The 20,686-nt window shown below is 48.1% G+C and overlaps 1 protein-coding gene across 9 annotated transcripts in view; it reads right to left on the bottom strand.

Annotated features, from left to right (window-relative positions):
- Positions 1-20,686, bottom strand: part of PAX5 (paired box 5) — a 188,117-nt gene that overhangs the window by 149,839 nt on the left and 17,592 nt on the right. For all 9 annotated transcript variants that reach the window (XM_019729111.3, XM_019729113.3, XM_019729118.3 and 6 more), the window contains exons 3-5: positions 19,461-19,658; positions 11,811-11,875; positions 7,838-7,966 (exon numbers count right to left, since the gene is read on the bottom strand). In XM_019729111.3, coding sequence (XP_019584670.1) covers positions 7,838-7,966; positions 11,811-11,875; positions 19,461-19,658 — 392 coding nt within the window. The remainder of the gene's footprint in view (positions 1-7,837; positions 7,967-11,810; positions 11,876-19,460; positions 19,659-20,686) is intronic.

Below are 20,686 nucleotides of genomic sequence, written 5' to 3'. Positions count from 1 at the left end.
GAGCTGGTGTAGGAGGGGAGGAGGGGCCCTGGGCAAAGCAGGTGGGCAAACAGGCAGGGTTAGGGTGGAGAGGGTGTTCAGTGGTGTTGGCTCTCACGAAGGCTCTAGCTCAGTGAATAAAAGTGAAACTCAGGGGCCCAGGGGCCGCAGGGGGCTGGGAGGAACTGAAACCTGACCCATCACCCAAGGGGCAGGCCCTTGGCACTAGGGAAAGGCCCAAGGAGCCCCTTTGATTGACCATCTGGCCTCAGGTCCTCTACTTTACCAAGGAAGCCTCTGAAACCTGTTGGCCTGAGGCTCAGCTAAGGGACCAGGGACTGCAAGTCTGAAAGGACAGAAGAGTGGCCAGCCAAGCTGGGAGACAGAAAACCAGTCCTTACTATTTCTGCCGTAACCACCCCGCATTCCCAGGGCAAGCCTGCATCCAATTGTGCCTGGACTACCTATCTGGCAGGTGTGGACTGAATGACCTCTATCTCACTGTTCCAGGCTGCCAAGGGGTGTGGCTTCTTCACCCCGCCGTAGTGCCTCCCCTACCCCACCCACCTCTGGTCTGAAAGCCTGACTGCCCAGTTCCCTAACCACACACATACACACACGCACGCACGCACACACGTACCTCCATCAGATCAGGACCCTGCCTCCCATAGGCTTCAGCTGCCACAGGCTGGACTCTTCAGAGTCCCCATTAAGACTCCAGAAGCTCAAAGGCATTCGGATAGAGAGAAAGGGCACCAATGCTGTGAGCAAGGTGAGCGGGGAGAGTCTGAAGACAGCAGCCCCAGCAGCCCCAGATGATTGTTGCCACGTAGGGAAGCCCACTCAGTGCTGCCAGATCTGATTTTTTGTTTTCCCCAAGAAAAGCCAGACATCCATATGTGAAATTTCCTGATTTTTAAATATTGATAACTGACTCAAAGTCATTTTAAACACAAGGCAAGCCAAGTAAATCATGACTGCCAGGCTGGCAATGGCCACCCAGGTTCTAAGTGATGCCCTCCCAGCAAGAACCTTGGTCCTGGTCCCTGTACCTGCATGCAGGTCCATGCACCTGCCTGGCCAGTCTGAGGGTACATCCAGGGGACACATTATGGATGACCAAGGGGTGGGGGCCTGGTGAAACCCCAGGAGAGATCAAGACAAAGTGATCAACACCTCCTTCCCTCTCTGCAGAGCATGTCTGGTCTCCAAAGCTCCATGCTGATCCCTGATGAATCCAAGGGCCTTAGCCAGCTGTGCAGGACCCCTGGCCCAGCACTGACAATCCCCCCAGAGAGTGGGCTGCCTCTGGAAACCAGGCCAGGTCAACAGACCAGCCTCCAGGACAGCATTCCAGGTAAAGGACCCTGGACGGATAATGTCACAGAGACAGGAAAGCACAGAGAACGTACAGGGTCAGGAGGAGGAGGAGGAATGGAAGCCCAGGGCGGGAAGGTCAGGGCTCATTGTCAAGAGGAGAAATTAACACTGGGGGATTAGTAGGTCAGCTGCCCACTCCCAGGGCCCGGGCAGGGGCAGGGTTCCTGGTGGCTTTCAACAGTGGGGACAGAAGGTAGACCGAGGAGAGCGGAAGAAGTGAGGGGAGAGAAGCAATTGAGACTTATCGCATCAAATAGCTGTAGGATCCTGAAGATACTCTGAGGGACTCTCTCCCTCTAGTTTTTCTGGGTTTTTACTGTGCGTCCTGGTCAGACCCTTTCTCTTCTCCAAGCCTGTTTACCCATAGGAATAAGGGTAAACATGTCCTAGGTGTTCTCCAAGGCCCTTGTCCATGTCCTGGGTGACATGTCCTAGGTGTTCTCCAAGGCCCTTGTCCATGTCCTGGGTGACATGTCCTAGGTGTTCTCCAAGGCCCTTCCAGCTCTGACAGGGGAGTCTGGAGGTCCAAGCTGGTGACCCCAACTCCCAGGCCCAGGCTCACTGCCTTCTGCCCTCCATCCTGGAGGCCTCCTCTGCCTTGTGTACCCAGGGCCCCTCTTCATAGGAAACTGAGGCTTGACCCTTTTATTCTTCCATCAAGGGGGCTGAGAGCCCAGGGTCCTGAACGGAAAGGAAGCAAAGGAAAACGAGTGGCCCTTCATTTTGTGGCTGACACCTGGGGGCACTGTTGTTCAGTCCTGATGCCCACAGCAGTAGACTGTTACAAACAGGAAGTGGGGGGTGGGCAGATCAGCTCCTTTCGGCTGCCGCACAGAAGTGTGGCTGGAGCCTGCTTGCCCTTAGCCTGTGACTGGCCTCACAGCCCCAAGCCCCACTCTCCCTCACTGCCCATGGAGGAAGCACTCAGTACCACCAGGACCTGGGGTGAAACCCTTCACGGGTGTGACTTGATTTTATCCTCACAGTAACCTGTAACACTTGAGCCCCCTCTCTTTTCCAGATGACAAAATGGAAGCTCAGACAGATTAAGTAACTTGCCACAGATCTCACCACAGAAAGTCCTCAGACAAGTTTATCCCTAGCCTGGGAGGCTTTGGCCTTGCCTCAATACCTAAACACCTTATTGTGGGCTCTCCAGAGATCAGGAATCTTGGTGCCACAAGGGCTGCTTGCAACTTCTGACTCAGGAATCCTGCGCTTTTCCATATATCCCATTCCCTCCTGGGAAACCTGAGACGGGTCTCTGCACTTTCTGCTCCTGCCTCTGCCTTCTGTCCAGGGCCCACGAGCAGTAGACAAGGTCTGAGTATCCAGCAAAGGAAGAGGGTCCTAAGAAAGGAAGGCTGGGGCCTGCACACAGTCAGGAGGGCCGTGGGCCAGTTGGCCTGTGAGCTTTGAAACCCCTTCCCTCCCCAAGATGGTTCCCATGGAGGTCTGCAGGGCAGGGCTGAGGTGGGGCTCCCAGCCTGTAAGAGGGAGGGGAGAGGGCAGTTGGTAAGAGAGAGCAAGAGAGAATACAAGAAGAAAGAGAGAGTGAGTGAGTGAGTATGAGAGCGAGAAACAGGGAGAGAGAGAGGAGAGTAAATGTGAGAAAGAGAGTGAGAGCTAGACCGAGAGACAAAAGCAGACACACAGGAACTCTCAATTAACAGGACATAAGCAGAGGCAGATAACACTGGATAAAATGTACCCCCAAACAAAGGACATCAGAAGACAGAGGGAAGACAGACACCCCCAGAAAGAGGGATGGAGAGCCATGACAGGAGTCCCTGCTAAATGCCCCTCAAACCTCCCCATAAGGGTTTTGCTGGACTTGTTATCTCTTGGACAGGCCACCTCTGACTTTTGGCTACCCTTCCGGTGCTTCTTCAGGCAGAGGGCAGACCAGGGACCAGAAGGCCAGAAATTCAACCTGCAATGGATCCTCCACTACCTAAAAAAAAGCTTCTGGTCTCCAAAGCCCACACTGGTGCTCGATTGGGCAGCTTTCTGGCCTAGTGAAAGGGATTCGCACTCGGCTGACCTCGGTGTGTTCGGGGCTTTTCAAACTCTGGGGTGGGGGGGAGTAAGGGGAGGGGGAGGTCGAGGGGACCTGAATGGGGGCTCTGGAGACAGGCGGAAGGAGGCCCCACCAGAGATCAAAGGCCCAGGAAGGAACAGAGGGTCTGGGGCTGCCCTTTCACCCACAGCCGCTATTCACAAGCCTGCCTGCTCTGCCAAGTCCAGCCCCGCCACCACCTCCTCTGGGCCTTCCGGGGAGGGAGGCATCGCCTCAGGTTCTGTTCCCCTAGCCTAGCAGGATTCCGGAAACCAACACCACAGCCTTCTCCCTAAAAGCTCTCAGGTCATCCCAACTAAGACAAGAGGCTGCGAGCCACACCTGGGCAGCACCCTAATCTGACTCTTGCTGCCATCCACAAGCCTCCTGAGGGTCTCTGTGCTCTGGCCCTGTGCCAAGGGGCGGGGCTGGAGATAAAAATGCCCTGATGTGATGTGGCCCCAGACGAGGCAAGTCCACGTGAATGGCAGACTCAGAGTCAGGTGGCAGGAAGGAAAAGCAAGTAGGCAGAACCACTTCCAGACACAGGACAGTTACTGAAGCACGTGCTACCCGGAGTGTAACGGCCCTCAAAAGTTACAGAATCCAAACCAGAATGCCTTCTTTGGTTCTTCTGCCTCTCCTTTGTCCAGCCCCTGCTCATACCTCCCATGATGGGGAGCTCACTACCTTTCCAAGATAATGCTTCCATCCTTGGCCCAGACTGGCTCTTGCCTGAAAGCTGTTCCTTGCACTGAGCCACACTCTGCCTCCCTGTAGCTTCCTTTGACTTACCCCACCTCTGCCCTCAGAGGCCCCAAGGACCTTATCTGTTGCCTCAGCCACAGAATGGTTCATCTGAGATTTGGATACAGTGGCCATATTCCCAAGGCTTGTCTTGGAGACAAACATCCTAGGAAGAATCCTATAATTTCTAGACTGAAAGAGCAGTTGGCAATCCAGTGGTCTAACAGTGTTCTAACTTGTTTGTTTTTGCTACAAAAGTCTTTCCTCAAACAGAGCTTTCTGTGGAAGCCCAAACTGTCAGACAAAAGCACTCCTGGTGAGATCCCCACGCACTCCCTCCTCACTAATTGTGACCCTTCTGTAGGCATGGGACTAATCCTGTCCGCCAAGGAGCATTTATTGAGCATCTACTATGTGGCACACATGTGTATTCAAGCCATGTTATCCACTACAGTAGCCACTAGCCACAGGTGGCTATTGAGCACTTAAAATGTGGCTAGTGCAACTGAGGAGGAACTAAATTTCTAATTTTATTTGATTGTAATTCATTTAAATTTAATAACAGAAGTAGTGGAAAATATTTTTCTATCAATAAAGTGCCGCTTCTTGTAAGGGGTATTCCCAGATCCGTTTGGTCTAATCGGCCCCTCTCTGCCTTCCTCCCCCCTCTAGTGTCATCCGTTATCACACATCACCTCACACTCTGCCCAGTGAAGGGACTTTGGGCTTGCCAGTCTTGCCCACCAGACTGCGAGTTCTGCAGGGCAGGCCCTTTGTGACTGGACTCTATTACCACCCACCCCTGCCCTGATGCCTGGACAAGGGAGTGGCACCAGGAAATGCCCACAGGGTAAAACCCAAGTCCAAGTTGTAGACTACTATGAACTAGAGCTGAGTAAGTGACTGCCCCTTGCAGAGCCCCAGTCACCTCATCTGAGAAAGAGGGGTGAGGATCCCAGCAGGCTTCCTCCTGGCCCTCTACTGTCTCTCTTGCTCCATGGCCCTTCCCTCAGGCTGCTGAGGTCTCCTAAGAAAAATGGTGCCATGGTCTGCAGTCCCAATGGACCCGCCCTGCAGTGCATCCAGCAAGTACCCTGTTTCCCCAGTGGCTGGTTTTCCCTTTCTCACCACTCTCAGCAGCCACCTGCTGACCATGCCCTTTTGTTGGAAACTCTTCCTCACACTGTCCCCAGGACCTGCCCAGCCTCAGTCTACTCCACTTCCAAAGCATCTCTCTGTAGGGGCTGAGGAGCAGCAGGGGCCTCAGGGGCTCTCCAGCTCCTCCCAACCCCCCAGGTCACACCAGCTGTGTGGCTTTGCCAGTGTCAAGGAACTCCCTGGGACCTCGGTTTCCTCCCCGATAAAATGGGGGTGGCAATCTCCACCGCTTCAACTCTTCAAGAAGTCAATGCAAGGATCCAGGGAGATAGAGAGGTGGTTAGGGAAAGGTCAGTAGGAAGCATTAGGCAGTACTCCTTCCAGACAATTGCCCGATATGAGCTAGACACCTCTGTGCCACCTCTCCCCCACCTGTCTGCTACCCACATACACTCTCCATGATGCTGGGCAGAGGGTAGGGGGGCTCTGGTTGCTGCTTGGGTCTCCCACTTTTCCCAATCCTATAAGCTTCCAAGATCATCAAATCATTGTCCCTTAGCCCCCAGACCACAGACTGGGTCACCTCCCAAGTCTTTCTGGGGCTCAAACATAAATTTCAAAACTGGGGGGATCTCAAAGGTCACCCTGATCCTACATCTGATTCCTAATACTGTTGTACAGCAGCCCTGTGGGTAGCCACCTAGGCTCTACTTACATATCTCTAGTGACAGGGCACTCACTACCTCCCGATGCAGCCCCGTTTAGCCCTAGGCCACTCTCATATTTACAGAGCTCTTTTTTATACCGAGCTGAAATCCCCTCTGCATCTGCCACACACTGGTCTTTGAGGCCACACAGCAAAGTCTCATTCCTCTTGCCTTCTACGTCAGCCCTGCAAATATTTGAAGGAAACAGTCCAGTCCTGTTCATTCTTCTCATCTTTGTGCAAAAACACACCTAGAGCCTTGAGGTGTTTTTCCAGGTCCCTCTCCATCCAGATTACACCCATCTGGACACGTCCCAATTTGTCACTGTCCCCCTTAATGGTCAATACCCCAAATGGGCCACAGTCCTCAAGAATGTCTGACTGACACAGAGCAGTTTACACTAACACCCCCCCACATTCTGACCATTCTACACCTTTTAGAGCAGCTTAAGAGGGTAACCAGGGATGATTGTGGATCAGAGAAACTGTCGATACAACACCCCACAAACACAGTAAAACAGTCCCCCCAAATCAGGACCTGTTTGGTGGTAAACATCAAACTAGATTTTTTTCCTCCAAAAATCTCTGCCTGGCCCCATCAGCCTCTGACAGAGCCGCACTCAACCAGCCCCTCCACCATGATCAAACACAGCTGGGCCCCTCCTTGGGCACATCTGCTTCTAGTCCAGGTGACAATAGGAGAAAAGATGACACCATCAACCCCATAAACCAACAGAGATGGTTGGCCCACCGCCTCCTGCAGTAACACAGCACAGCCACCCACTGAGTTAAAGACTTCTGGCATCTGCTCTGAGTGTCAGGAGCAGAGGAAAGAGGTGAGGCAGGTTTCCAAAGCCGTGAATCATCCCTGTGGGCCCCCACAGCTCCAAACAGAGGCCAGCTTCTGTAATGCCTGGAACACGCAGACCACAGGCCAATCCACTGCTGGGCTGACTCAATTTTCTAGTTACAGATCTTAAGTACTTAGGCATGTGCTCACCAGAACATACATCCCTTCCAGGGAGCTGAGAAAGGGAATTGTGCCGAGGAACAGAATAATTGAATCAAGATTTCTGTCACGCTGCTCTCAGGCCCTAGACCACAGCCTTTTTTTTTTTTTTTCCTTTCTTGACTAAGGTTTTACAGACTCCCAGGGGGTCGCTTCTCTTCTCAAACCCATTACTGTCAGCAGCGCTGGCAGCCCATCCAGGGGAAAGGAGAGCCAGGTTAAGGCGGGCCAGCAAGCTCTGGAAGCCCAGCTGGCACCATTGAGGGGCTGAGACAAACCAATGGGAAGACTGTCGTCTTTGTCATCCCCAGGAGGCCCCTGCATTCCTTCCTTCCAAGCCCCATGGCAGAGATGATGATTATTAACTTCCTCAGGCCCCCACTATCACCACCCCTAAAGGCCTTCTCCTGGGAGAGGTGTGCACAGCCCCTCAGAGAACCCGCCCCCTGACCCGTCCACCCCATGCATGGCCCTCTCACTGCAGGGCACCAGGTTCCTCCCTCTGCTCCAGGGCTCCCCAACCAAGGGGACACTGGTGTTGTGCTCAGACCCTCCACACCCTGCGCTCCGGCATCATAGCTGCACACGCAAGGTCTTGTTAAAGGCCACAAAGCTCAAACCACAGGGCTCTGCCAGGCCCGCCTTTCTCCATGCAAGGAGTAAAGTCTAGTCGGCTCCCTGTCTGCCCCCTCCCCGTGTCCAGAGAAGGGCCTGGGCCTGGGCGGGGGCTGGGGACAGACTCCGGTGCTCTGCAGTAAGGGGGTGCTCAGCGGGTATCTTTGCTTCCAATGCTGACTGAGCGCCCTGAGAAAGATCCCATTGGGTGCATCCGGGACAGGGCTGCGCAGCCATCTCTTACCTTCATCTCTCTTGCGTTTGTTGGTGTCAGCGCTGGGGGAAGTGATGCCCAGGATGCCGCTGATAGAGTACGAGGAGCCAGCTGAGTCCGTGCTCACTGAGGACACCTGCGTCACGGAGCCCGTGGACACTGCACAGAGGGAGAGGGTGGTCAGGGCCCTGCAGGAGGGCTGTGCGCCGGGCGGAGGGAGCGGAGGGCCGAAACAAAGGCACTCACCCTACACTGGGCTGGACCCAACTGCTGAGGGAGCAAAAGTGCAGGGATAGGGAGCAGGGTATGTGCTGAGAACATCCGGCCACACCTGGGAGATGAGGGTGTCCCTCAGGCCATTTGCCCAGGTTCCCTGCTGCTGGGGGGGATGCCACGGGAAGGATGGGCAGAGAGGACGATTGCAGGTGCAGAAAGGAGAACGAGGGACAGTGTAAAAAGGGCACTAACTCCAATCCCAGCTTGTCCAAGGAGGCAGGAAACAGGGGGATGGAGAGGAGAAAGAGGGCAGCTGGGGCCCACCACCAGCCAGTGCTGAAATAAAAGACCCAGACCTACTCATTAGGCAGGTTCACCGCCTGCTTACACACCCACCCATCTACGCAAGACATAAATACCCGCGCGCGTGCACACACACACACACACACACACACAGCCAACAAAACTCCAATGACAGGCTGTCCCCACTGTTTACAGTTCCTCACTGTCTTTTCTCCTTCCAGTTTACCTGGATTTTAATATTAATTATATAATATCGATATAGTACTATATATAATATGTAATCATATTGATGTATATAATAATGATAACTATCGTTTTTTGAGAACTTACTCTGTGACAAGCATTAAGGAATTATTTAATTCTGAGAACAATCGTATAAGCTAGGTCATGTTATTACCCCATTGTAAAGATAAAGGAACCAAGACTCACAGAAAGAAAGTGACTTGCCCAAGGTCACACAGCTAATAAGAGGCAGAGTGGGAACTGAAGCCCAGAAACTAGTCTTCCCCCCCTATAGTAATCTGTTCCTCACTAATTAATAATGAAAACCAATAATATGCTTCACGTTAATGCAGTGCTTTTCATTTAATGATTGCCACCCCCAGAGTGCTGTTATTTGTCCCATTTATCAAATGAAGAGACTGAGGCTTCACAAAGGTGAAGTGATTGGCTCAAAGTCATCTAGCCAGTAAGCAATAGCCCTAGGATTCAGCCTCATGTCTACCGACTGAGAGTCTAGAATTGCCCAGAAATGCCCAGAAATGTGGGCAGACTTGTGACTAACACCAGGTCTCTGAGGACATAAGGACAAGAATAGGGGAGGGGAGGTTTTGTGCATGTTTCACATTAATTCCTGGCCTCAGAGTCCAAGGGAGAGCCCGGTCAGTCAGTCATCAGGGTCCTCTCAAGCTGTACAGCTGAATTTCCATTTCTGGGCTGTGAGAATTCTTTCTTGGTTCATTAAAACCTACAAACCAATCTCAGGCACATTTCTAGCTGGAGGCAGGTGGAGCTGCCTTTGACTGGAACGTGTAGGAAATTACTAGAAATGGTGGTGGTTGCGTAAGAAGCTGTTTGCTGTTTGCTGCTTTCCGTGAAGCACATCCAGCTCTTTTGCTCCTCCAGACCTAGAGGGAATAGTGCCTTTCTTCTCATATTTGAGTTTGATTTTAGATCTTCCTTATGAGACCCAGAAGTAGAAATCGTTAACTTCTCTTTTCCTTCACCAGAAGATGCTCCTCAAAATAGATTTATGCAAATCTCACAACCTTTTCTGTATTAAGGTGCAAAGAACAGAGGAAGAAGGAAGATCACAAGTTATTTGGTACTTTATAGCCACATATAACCAAGGCTCAGCATGTTGCTGACAGAGACGATGAGATTTGTTCCAGTATTTTGTGATTTCACTAGATTCGAAAGACTCAGGTTCCAATTCCGGCTCTACCACTTACTGGCAATGTGACCTTGGGCTAGTAATTTAATATTTCTAAGCCTCCCTTTCCTCACTCCTCATTAAGTTTGAAAACTGTAAGGGGCTGTACACATATTTTGCTATTTATGTACACATATAAGATATAGTTTTTATAAAAATTTTGGACACAAAACAAAGCATTCTGCTGACCTTTACATAGGATTATTCCTCTAACCCCACTGAAAGACTATTATCAGTTACTCTCAGTTTGATATTCATTGTTAAGTGACCTGAAATAGTTAAAAAGCTGCAGATGAAATCTCAGCCACAAACATTTCCCCAGAAGCCTTTCTCAACCCTCTTTGCCCCAGCTCAACAGAGCTGGTGGTTCCCTGACTTCAGTTTCCACAACACCCTGGACTTTCTTCTTGAGCTTTATCACAATGTTTTGCAAACGTCTTTTTGTTACATTTCCCCATTAGACTGAGAAGCCCTTGAGAATGGGGATTTTGTCCTGCCTCCTAATTAAAATATTAGTTTCCAATGCCAAGGTCTGCATACGTAGCAGAGGCTTAGCAAAAACTTTATGAATGGATTACTAAATGAAGAATGATTTTATGGCAGGAAAGAATTCTGTCTTACCTTCATCCAAACAGGCAACCATGGAGGATCAGAGACCTCAGAGAGCACCTTGTTTGGTCCACAAATGGGGAAACTGAGGCTCCAAGAGGCGAAGGGACTTACACAGTTTACTGGGTGCATTCATGACAGAGCGGGAACTATAAGCCAGACCTCTGCCTGTACCTTCACCACGAGGAGTTCAAGTTTCCATTTAAAGGAGTGACAAAGGTGTGGAAATTGTATAGAATCTGAGGCATGATTAAGTGGAATTCACAGTGACTCTGGCAACCAGAATTGGCTGAGGCTTGCTGAACGGTTGCCCACTTTCTTATAGTAGAATAACCTCCCCCAGCTAACTGGAGGGGTTTCCTTTATCCCAAGTGGAGAAATATGCCTTAAATAGGCACGTGTCATTTTCATCTCACAATCTTTGCAGAGAAGGGAAGGCAAGGGAAACTTCTGAACACTTGAGTACAATTAACCCTTAACAGCAAAGGTTTGAGCTGCACAGGCCCACTTATACACAGCTTTTTTTCAATAAATATACAGACAGCCCTCTCTATCCCCTGGTTTCACATCCACAGATTCAACCAACCACTATCAAAAGCAGTATTTTTGATCGGAGGCTAGGAGTCTGAGGGTGCTGAAGGCCGGCTGTGTGCATTGTTCTGCATAGTTTTAGATAAGGGACTTGAGCATCCGCAGATTTTGGTATCTGTGGTGGGGTCCTGGAACTAATCCCCTGTGGATACTAAGAGACACTGAAGTTTTGGGGGAGTCAAAATTATACTCAGATTTTGAACTGTGGGGGCAGGGGTCACCACCCTTAACCCCAACATTGTTCAAGGGTCAACTACTAGGAAACATGACTCGCATTTTTATAAGTCATGATCACTCTCAGCCTTCACCCATGAGAGTCAGAAACTCCACTAGCAGCCCTTGAATGTTCACGGAGCACATGAGTTCGAAGCAAGAGAGAGAGAGAGAAAGTTTGGGAAGTTTTGCCACATCTTCACTCAAGACTGCAAGTGCACAAAGAATTGTAGAAGAGCTGGTTGATAGAAGGAAAAAAAACACATTCAAAACTACTTACTGACTAATGATGCAGAAAATGTTATGAATAAGTACCCCTTTCTTGATTTATTACTTTAATTATCTGACATTCTATAGACCCCCATTAGTGGATTTTTTATTTTTTTTTTTGGCTTAGATTTCAATTTTCTGTCTCATGCTGAAAGCTATTTATCATAATAATCAGTAAAATTCAAAACCTTTTAGCAGTATTTATAAAATTCATTTACCGGGTTCAGCCCTTGGAGAATGACAAAGAAGGCGCATTAGTACGTGTGCCGAAGTGTTTTATGCAGAATTATCTGTCCATAAGAATGATTAAAAGTTCTTTAGAATATTTGGAGCCCATTAGATTTAAAAAATTTTTTTTAAAGTTCTTACCTATGCTGTGACTGGTAGCTGGGACAGGCTGGTTGGGTGGCTGTTGCACTTTTGTCCGGATGATCCTGTGGACAGTGGGAAGAAAAGAAATAGCTATTTACCATGATGGAAAAGAGTTCTCAACTAACTATGCACGGACAATCAGAAAACCCCTCTCCAGCTGGATCACAAGTCAAGCTGGGGCAGAGGGAAGAGGAGATTATGAATACAGGGTGGGAGTTAGGGGGTTGGAAAAGTGATAGTCCCAACTCAGCCCCTACCTCCCTGGGTGTCTTTGGGTAACTTGCACCCCTCTCTGGGCCTCAAATGCCTCTTCTGGATGATGTGTTAATGTTATAAAGGTATTCCTTTCCTGGGAGCAGCTCCAGCTCCATAAACGCGCTGAGTGACCTCAGCTCCCCCCCCCACTCCCGTCCCCCATCTGCGGAATGAAAGGACCGGCCCAAGTGACCTCACTGTCCCCTAATAGCCCTCACACTCTGGTTTCTCTGCCTTAGAGAGCCACAGGAGGAGTAACATCCTTGCCCAACGGAAATCATCAAGGAAGGGGATGTATGAGTTGTTCTGAAACTAGAAAGGGTTAAAGTGCTGCCAGGAAAGGCTTGACTTGGTTTTGCTAAGCGAAAGTCTTCAAAAACCTCAAGGTAAAGCTTAACAGGTCTGGGAGCCAGGGGTGACCTGGCCGATCTTTCCAGAAACCTTGCTCCTGTTCTAACAGGAATCTGACTGTGACCCTGGACAAGTCCATTCCATTGTGGGCCTCAATACAATAAGGCAGTTAGAACAGAGCCCTCTTTGCTTACTTTAAGTAAGTGAATCCTTTTCTCATACAATGCCTTATGGAAAAGCCCAGTGTATAAAACAGATAATAGTGGTGCTAGCTTCCCTTTACCACCTGGCAGCTCTGATGGTACCTTCTGCAGAACCTTGGGCTCTGGGAAGCTTACTTTGCAAATTTCCAGCTGGGACAATGCATGGGGACTCCACGAGACCCTAACCCTGGTATATCAACCAAGGCTGGGCCAAAAGTCCTTTTGGGGTCTTCAAGAAACTTCCCTGGCATTTGGGAGAAGGGTGGGTGGTAATAAAGTGTTCAGCTTCTTTGGAAAAGTTCTATTCAGCCTCCAACTATTATCCTTGAAAAGATCATTTATTAGAGTTTTTCCTGATCATAAAAGTACTCTGTGCTTAGTGTAGACTATTTTGACAACTTTAAAGAAGACATCTAAAATCACATTTCAATGTACAGTTGACCCTTGAACAGCACGGTTTTGAACTGCACGTGTCCACTTATTATACATGGATTTTTTTCAATAAATATACAGTCAATGCTCGGTATCCCTGTGTTTCACAATTACAGATTCAACCAACTGCCGATGGAAAACAGTATTTTCACACCAAGCTTGGGAATCCTCGGATGTAGAGAACCAACTATATGCATTGATCTACACCATTTTATATAAGAGACTTGAGCATTCAGGATTTTGGCATCCGTGGGGGGTCCCGGAACAGATCTCCCATGGATACAAAGGGATGACTACAGTTAAGTTTTGGGGGAGTCAAAAGTTATATGCGGATTTTCGAGTGCTCAGGGGTGGGCACCAATAACCCCTGCATTGTTCAAGGGTCAATTGTATTTCCTTTATGCTAGCATTCCTGTACATATTTGGAAATATCCTTTTTCTTTTTTTTTAAACAAAATCAGGATTAAACCACGTGTACAGTTTTGTATGCTCCTCTTTTCACTCAACATTATAGGAAAAGCTTTTTCACATTCCAGACCATTTTTTCTGGAAGTTCGTTTCAAGCTGTACTGGGTCTCCAGCTTGTGCAAGTGGAGAGGAAGGACAGGGCGGCAGATGACTCCCCTTCACCTCATCAGGCTGTGGCCCTCTGTGATCTCACGGCTCAGCACTGGGCACCGAGGGCACTCAGCATCCTCAGCTGATAGCCGGGACTGGACCTTTCTGTCACACCGCAGCCCAATAACCGCAGGCCCTCTGGAGCCCAGGCCACGTGAGCCTCCACATCCTTTGCCCTTTTCTGACAAGTCAGCGGGAGTATTGCCTCAAATACATTCAGAGTGTTTGTTTGTTTGTTTGTGTGTGTGTTTTCTCCAACATTCAAACCACTTATTTTCACTAAGCAAGCATGAAGCGTATTGACAAAGACCTGGGAGTGAGGTAGTCTTTTTGACCACCTGGATTAAAGCTAGTATCTGATCTAACCTTTGTATTTTTGTCTATGTCACCTCCTGTGTGTGTGTGTGTGTGTGTGTGTGTGTGTGTGTGTATATGTGTGTGTCTACAGAGATACAGCTATGTGAACATATAGATATACCAGCTATAAATATAATTTATCTATATTATGGTTTATATACATCCAAATATACGATAAAATATATCGTAACTATTTTCCATTGCAGTCCAGCATAAAGTCCTAATTTTTCAAAGTATTATCTAGCCATTATATTTAGTCCATAAGCTAAGCAAACTATAGTTTCCTTATTTTTCATTTAAATATTTATAAATCATTGGCAAGCATTAATCAATTATTATAAATCATGAAGAGGCAGCTGCAGCATAGTGATTATACAGGCTCCAGAACCAGATGACTTAGAGTCTGAATCCCAGGCTTGCCATTTGCCAGCTGCATGATTTTGGGTAAATTACTTAACCTCTCTGTACCTCAGTTTCTTCATCTGCAAAATGGGAGTAAGATTCATTCCTACTTCAGAAGGTTATTACGATGATTAAATTAATTAAGTACTTAAAGCCATGGCTGCTGTGTAATAAGTGCTCAATAAATGTGAGCTGTTGCTATTGCTAGTGGAATCTTCATGAAGATTAATGACCAGCTTCAATCTTAAAAGGTTCATATTTTTTACAAATGCCTTAAAAACACATGGGATCCCCTTGGGAGCTGGGGAGGGGAAAATAGCCATCCCCACACCCAATTTTAAGGCTGCAATGGGACTGTCTTCTATAGGTAAGACCCGAATTAAAGGGAACTGTCCAAAGCTGTCCCCAGGGATAGAGATTTTGCCCATCTGCTTGCAGCAGCTGCCAAGAAAAGAACAAAGAGCATCATCTTCCACTGAGAAGGAATAACAGTGGGAAGAACAAGACTAACTGAATTATAACAATTCTAGGAAAATTAAAAAATAACAAGCAACATCAAGACTCATCACAATAAGAGCCACACTCAGGACCTTTTCTAAGTAAGAGGCAGTCGGAGCTAATTGGCAGTTCACACTGAAACATACAGCTTTTACTTTGCTGAGCGTGAGCACGACCCTGGGTGCCATATGAACATTCTAGAGCAGGGTGTCCAAACTTTTTTCAACGTTTTTCACCGAGGGCCATATGCGGTAAAATACACAAACAGCCGGGCCACTCACTCGAGGTGAAGTACCTAGTGCCTCACCTGGTTTATTTAAGTAAACTAAATATATTTTTGGAATTTGCTGCAGGCCAATTAAAAATGGATTGCGGGCTGCAGTTTGGACACCACCTAGATGGTCCAACAGAAAAGGGAGCTCAGCAATCAACCAGTTCCCATGAGTGATGAAACTGAAACCCAGCATGCTCAAGTGACTTGCTCAGGGTCACACCGTAAGTCAGCGCCCATGCCGGGGCACTTTTCTTTGATCCACATTCAAAGGAAGTGGTCCCTCTGATAAATACTTGCTGTATGAGGCATAAAGCCTATTTGGATTCAAAATCGATTTAAAATCTGAGGATTAAAAGCCCATGGAACCTCAGTTATTACAGGTATTTGTAAGAATTCTATTTCAATATCGCCCCCACTCTTTGGAAAGGCTAGGTCTTCTCACCACCACTACCACCACCACCACTACCACCACCACACACACACACACACACACACACACACACACACACACACAAAATTACATTGAAAGGGAAAACCATGATTCCTTCAAAAAGGAAACGGGGAGATAGGGCTGAAGAAGTATCCACGTCTGCTGCACTGATCTAATTGCCGTTAGTTCAGTAAAAATCTTGGGCCATCAGCTATGCTAAGAGTCCAAAAACCAAGGGTCCAACTGGGCCAAGCTGGGAGAGGGCCCACAGGTGACACTCAGGCCTGTGACTGATGTGGAAAAGAAAGAGGGAGTGGGTAAACAGTCTCAGAAGGCTTGTTGCCAAATTTAGGATTAAGGGCAGACTTTATAAACTGTCATCCGCAGGCCACATCCATCACTGGGCAAGTTTTGTTTGGCCTGCCCAGTATATTTCTTTTTATTTGAATTAGTTGCCAATATTTGTAAGTTGGGAGCTCTTACATGAATACATGGATTTCTAGCTTCCCTTGAAAAATCAGAACACCTGGTAATTCTGGACCCTCATTCTCACACGCCAACAACCAGTTGGTGCTAATGGAGCTGCCCCTCTAAACTGGGAATGCCACTCAAAGTTCCCCACCACTTGGCCCCTGGTTTAGAGCCGTGGGACTGGAATAAAAGAAGGGGTGAACACTGGAGATGACCCTGTGGCCATCAGAATAGCTACAAGTCCAGCCACCACTACCTCCCTAGCTGTTTGAAGCAGGGTAATAGTGAGAAGTTGCCTCCAAGGGAAGCAGGGGCTGGGAAAGGCGCTGTGGACCCTCGTACACACTGACATTTGCAAGACAGTTATTTAGAAGCTGCATCTGTTTGAATTCAGTGGGAGCTTTGCCTTCATATAGAAAACAAAACTATGCTGGGATGGCTCAGGCTTTCTAGGGGTGGGGCAGAATGCAGCAACATGAGATAGTCCCACACTTAGTTTATTTGCATTGCAGGGTTGGTTGTTAAAGACACCAAGGAGCTCTCACTGAAGAATGTGGTGAGGAGCCAGAGAATGCTCCTCGAGAGGAGACCCCACTGGGGAGCACAAGAGATGGCCATGGATCGCAGAGGAAGCCTGCAGACAGGCAGCAAAACGTGCAAGCTGCGAGGCTCAGGAATGAAGTAGAAATGCCGATTGTACTCCTTGTCTCTCTGCTCACAGGTCCTCAGTTCTGCCCCTGGCAGAGTCCTGCAGGGCAGTGGTAGAAAGAGACCAACCCTCCTTTTACCATCAGGGGACCCAGGCGCTTACTCCCTTCTCTATCACAAAATCATCGTTCCTCTGCACTCCACATTTGGGCCTTCATTTCTATACCTGTCATAGGCTAGAGTTAGGCCTTGAGGGCTGTCGGAGACCACAGATGTGAAAGCACCTGAGAGTCACAGCCAGCCAGTCACTGTTATGGACGAGGATGTCCGGGAGGCCCCTGAGGCTAGCCATGGCCCCAGCAACCAGCAATCAGAGCCCACCCCACCCCCCCCACCCCCCACCCCCCCACCCCGCAGCCTCCGCATAGCACAGCTCCAGGGACAAAGCATCCGCGGAGCCACAATTTCCCTAGACACTCCTAAGTACCCCCTTCATAGCTTTTTCCACCTCTGTAATTACTGTGTTCTATTTACTTCATCTGTTTCCTTCAAATAACTTACTTTTTCACTTAAATAGGCAACATTAGTTCTTTACTACAAACAGGGGGAGTTCATGACGTTCACACTCCCTGATTTGATGTGCTCGTTATTTCTAAAATACATTCAAACAAATTCATCATGAAACAATTTTTATCCTCGTATCTCAGAGGATGTAAGCTGGAGATCTGTAAATAAGTTATGCTTGTCCTGTAAGGCATTTTTTTTCATTGAAATTAGTTGCCACCATTTAAAAATAGAGAGATTTCGTATATACAAGTACGCATATATACACGCACACACAAGTCCTAGCTTCTGGCTTCTCTGTAAGCATGGAAAAAAGCTGGCAAACACTGGGCAGCACTCAGCTGGAGCTGAGAAGCCACTGCCCCTTCCAGAGGGCACGTACTATCTAGTTTGCCACAGACCCAACCTTTCCCTATCACCTTATGCCTGCCCTGCTTCTCTTGCTGCATTTTCTGCTGGCCCCACATAGACATTAGAGATTTGGACCCTCACAGGCAAACTAAAGTTATCTTTTGAACCACCAATTCCGTGTATACACTACATGGGCAAATCTGTGCGCCCCCAAAGCCTGACCACGGGTTTGGCAGAGGTTCCTCTGCAGAGCAGGCTGACTGCTTCTTCATTGCTTTAGGTAGTGTATGCCTCACTCCACGTTAGGGCTTTTAGAGACCCGGAAAAAAAAGATCATGTTGCTTTGTGTCATAGAAATCCTGCAACAAGCCAAAATCAGGGGACTCACAAGGCACATTGGGGCCGCTCATAATCCAGAAAAAGAACAGGAGTTATTCCTCCCAAGCTCATCACAATAGTTGTCATTTTGTCCCTAATTCAGGCTGTCCAGACTTCTAAGTACATGCCAGAGTCCCAGCCTGGACAAGGAGCCCCCCGAGAATAGAGACTAAGAGACTGTGTGCCTGGTTCCCCTCTCTCTTCTCAGCACCTCGCGTGATGCCAGAGGCAAAGTAAAGGTTTACTGAAAAAAGTAAATCAGGCTAACAGTTTATGAAATAGCAGTACTCAAAACGTCGACACATACTCGTTTGCACAGTGATTCTGTGCATTTGTGTCATTACAGAAGGAATGACTCTCAGGACCAGAGGAGATCTCAGAGACATTCTAGTACAACTGCTCTTTCTGGTTGGGATGAGGGGTCCCCGAGCCCAGGCAGGCTCTACACTGACAAAGATAAAGCATGACCTTGGAGAAATGCGAACTGCTCAAGTTGTCAGTCTGCTGGTTTCTCTTTCCTTTGTGGAGTTTACAGAATGGTCATTCTGTTCATCTCACAATTTCATCCCTGACTCTGTGGGTTTAAATGGAGTTGAGACTGCACCATCTATAAAAAAACTTTCTTTCAGGAATTTATTTGTAAAGCTCTGAGAGCTCTGTTACATATATCCTGGATCACACTAGAGAGGAGAAGGCGCCATGGTGGCTCCTAGTAAGACCCCCAAGCCTGGCAATCATGGTATTTCTGGGGTTCTTCCTGTCCATGGGTGAGATGTGGGGCAACTGGGGAGAGGGCAACTCCCTAACTCCACAGCATCTTAGCATCCCAGACATCATTCTTGGAGATCACAGACCCACATTGGAACCGCCAAGGCCCTGGGCTCAGAGAAAGTAAAAGCTCTGTCAAGGTGACACTTTGAGTTTATGACAGAGCTGGGACAAGGAGCTAAAACTCCCAACTCCAAGCCAGAACTCTGTTCCCTACACTCAGTGGTTCACCCTCTGCCCTGACTAGACGCAGGGATTTTCTTCCTGGGAAGCTCTGAGATGGGCCAATGCTCAGACTTTGAGACTAGGCTTGCAAGGAAGACATCTGTGAAGGCCTAATCAGGACAATTCCCTGTTAAGATCTCCATACACAGTGTAGGTGGTAAAAGGGAGTGATGGAAATCACTCTGGACTCAGAAGAATCTCATGGCCTCCTCTGCCTGGGCATCGAGCTCCCACCCACTTTGGAGAGAAGAGAAGGGCAATAAAAAGACCCATCTGGCCCCATGAGCAGCCCTCGTGCCCAATGACCCCTAAGCGACCTTGGTGAAAGGAGAGACCAGATTTTCAGGGAAGGCACACACAGAGCCTCCAGGATGCCCCACTCTGCCCAGATCCCTACACCCCTACAGGCAGCAGCCCCTTACCTGTTGATGGAACTGACACTGGGCACCGTGTCATTGTCACACACTCGTTCTGCCAGCAGCCGGTCCCTGATCTCCCAGGCAAACATGGTGGGATTTTGGCGTTTATATTCGGCGATTTTTTCTACCACTTTGGGTGTGGCAACCTTTGGTTTGGATCCTCCAATTACCCCAGGCTTAATGCTCCCCGTCTCATAATACCTAGGACCAAAGAGAAAGGAGCTTAGCCCTGAGGAACCAGCAAAACGGATGTTGGTAACAATATAACAGGCTACTCTATCCTGGAAACATCCACATCTGTCCAGTACAGTAGCCACTAGCCATCTGTGGCTTTTACATTTTTGAAATGTGGTTCGTTTGAACTGGTACATGCTGTAAACAAAAAACACACACCACATTTTCAAAACTTAGTACCAAAAAAGAATATAAAATGTCTCATTAATAGTTTTTACTTTGGGTGTATGTTGAAATGATAATTTTCTTATCTATTTGGTTAAATGCGATATATCATTTAAATTAATTGTACCTGTTTCCTTTTCCTTTTTCAATGTGTTACTAGAAAATTTTAAATTTCATATGTAGTTCACATTACACTTCACTTGGACAGCACTGGTCAGGATGCTATGCATTCATTCATTCATTCATATTTATCTACCATTTTACAGGTTACAGAACACTTTCAAGTCAGTTTTCCCATTTTGAATGAGTGAATGAATAAGTAAATGGGTCTTATACCCACGAGAATAAAACGGAGACCCATAGAGGTTAAACGGCTTGTCCAGAGTCACACAAAACACACTGGCTAAACCAGAACCGTGACACCACCTCCTGAGCTCTCATTTCTCCAGAAAGTTGGCTGGTATCTTTAACTTGCCAGCTCTTTCATCCCCTAGCAGATTCATCTGCCTTCTGTAAAACCGTCCCCTAGAATGCAACTTATTTTTCCATAAGAAAAAAAACAATAACCCTGGTATAAAATTAAAGGGAATGTTGGATTCCAGAATTAAGTGGAAATATGTGTCATGGATAAGTCAAAACCCAAGCGATCAAAAAAACCAACCGCAAGTCGCAGCAGCTCTTCCAGGGACCTCCCCTGAGGTAAATCGCTGTTTCAAAGGACATTTTCATGCTATCAGCTCTCCCTCGTTAAGGCAAATAGGATGTCAGGGTTTTACAGTAACACCGAGACCAGGGAGATGAGTGCCATGAAAGATCATTTCAGGGGGAAA

The sequence above is a fragment of the Rhinolophus sinicus genome, chromosome 16 (genome assembly GCF_057876585.1).
Source record: "Rhinolophus sinicus isolate RSI-liver-muscle chromosome 16, RSI-T2T, whole genome shotgun sequence".
Taxonomy (NCBI): domain Eukaryota; kingdom Metazoa; phylum Chordata; class Mammalia; order Chiroptera; family Rhinolophidae; genus Rhinolophus; species Rhinolophus sinicus.
Note: the sequence above shows the minus strand (reverse complement) of the source record. Positions and strands in the feature narration are given on the sequence as shown.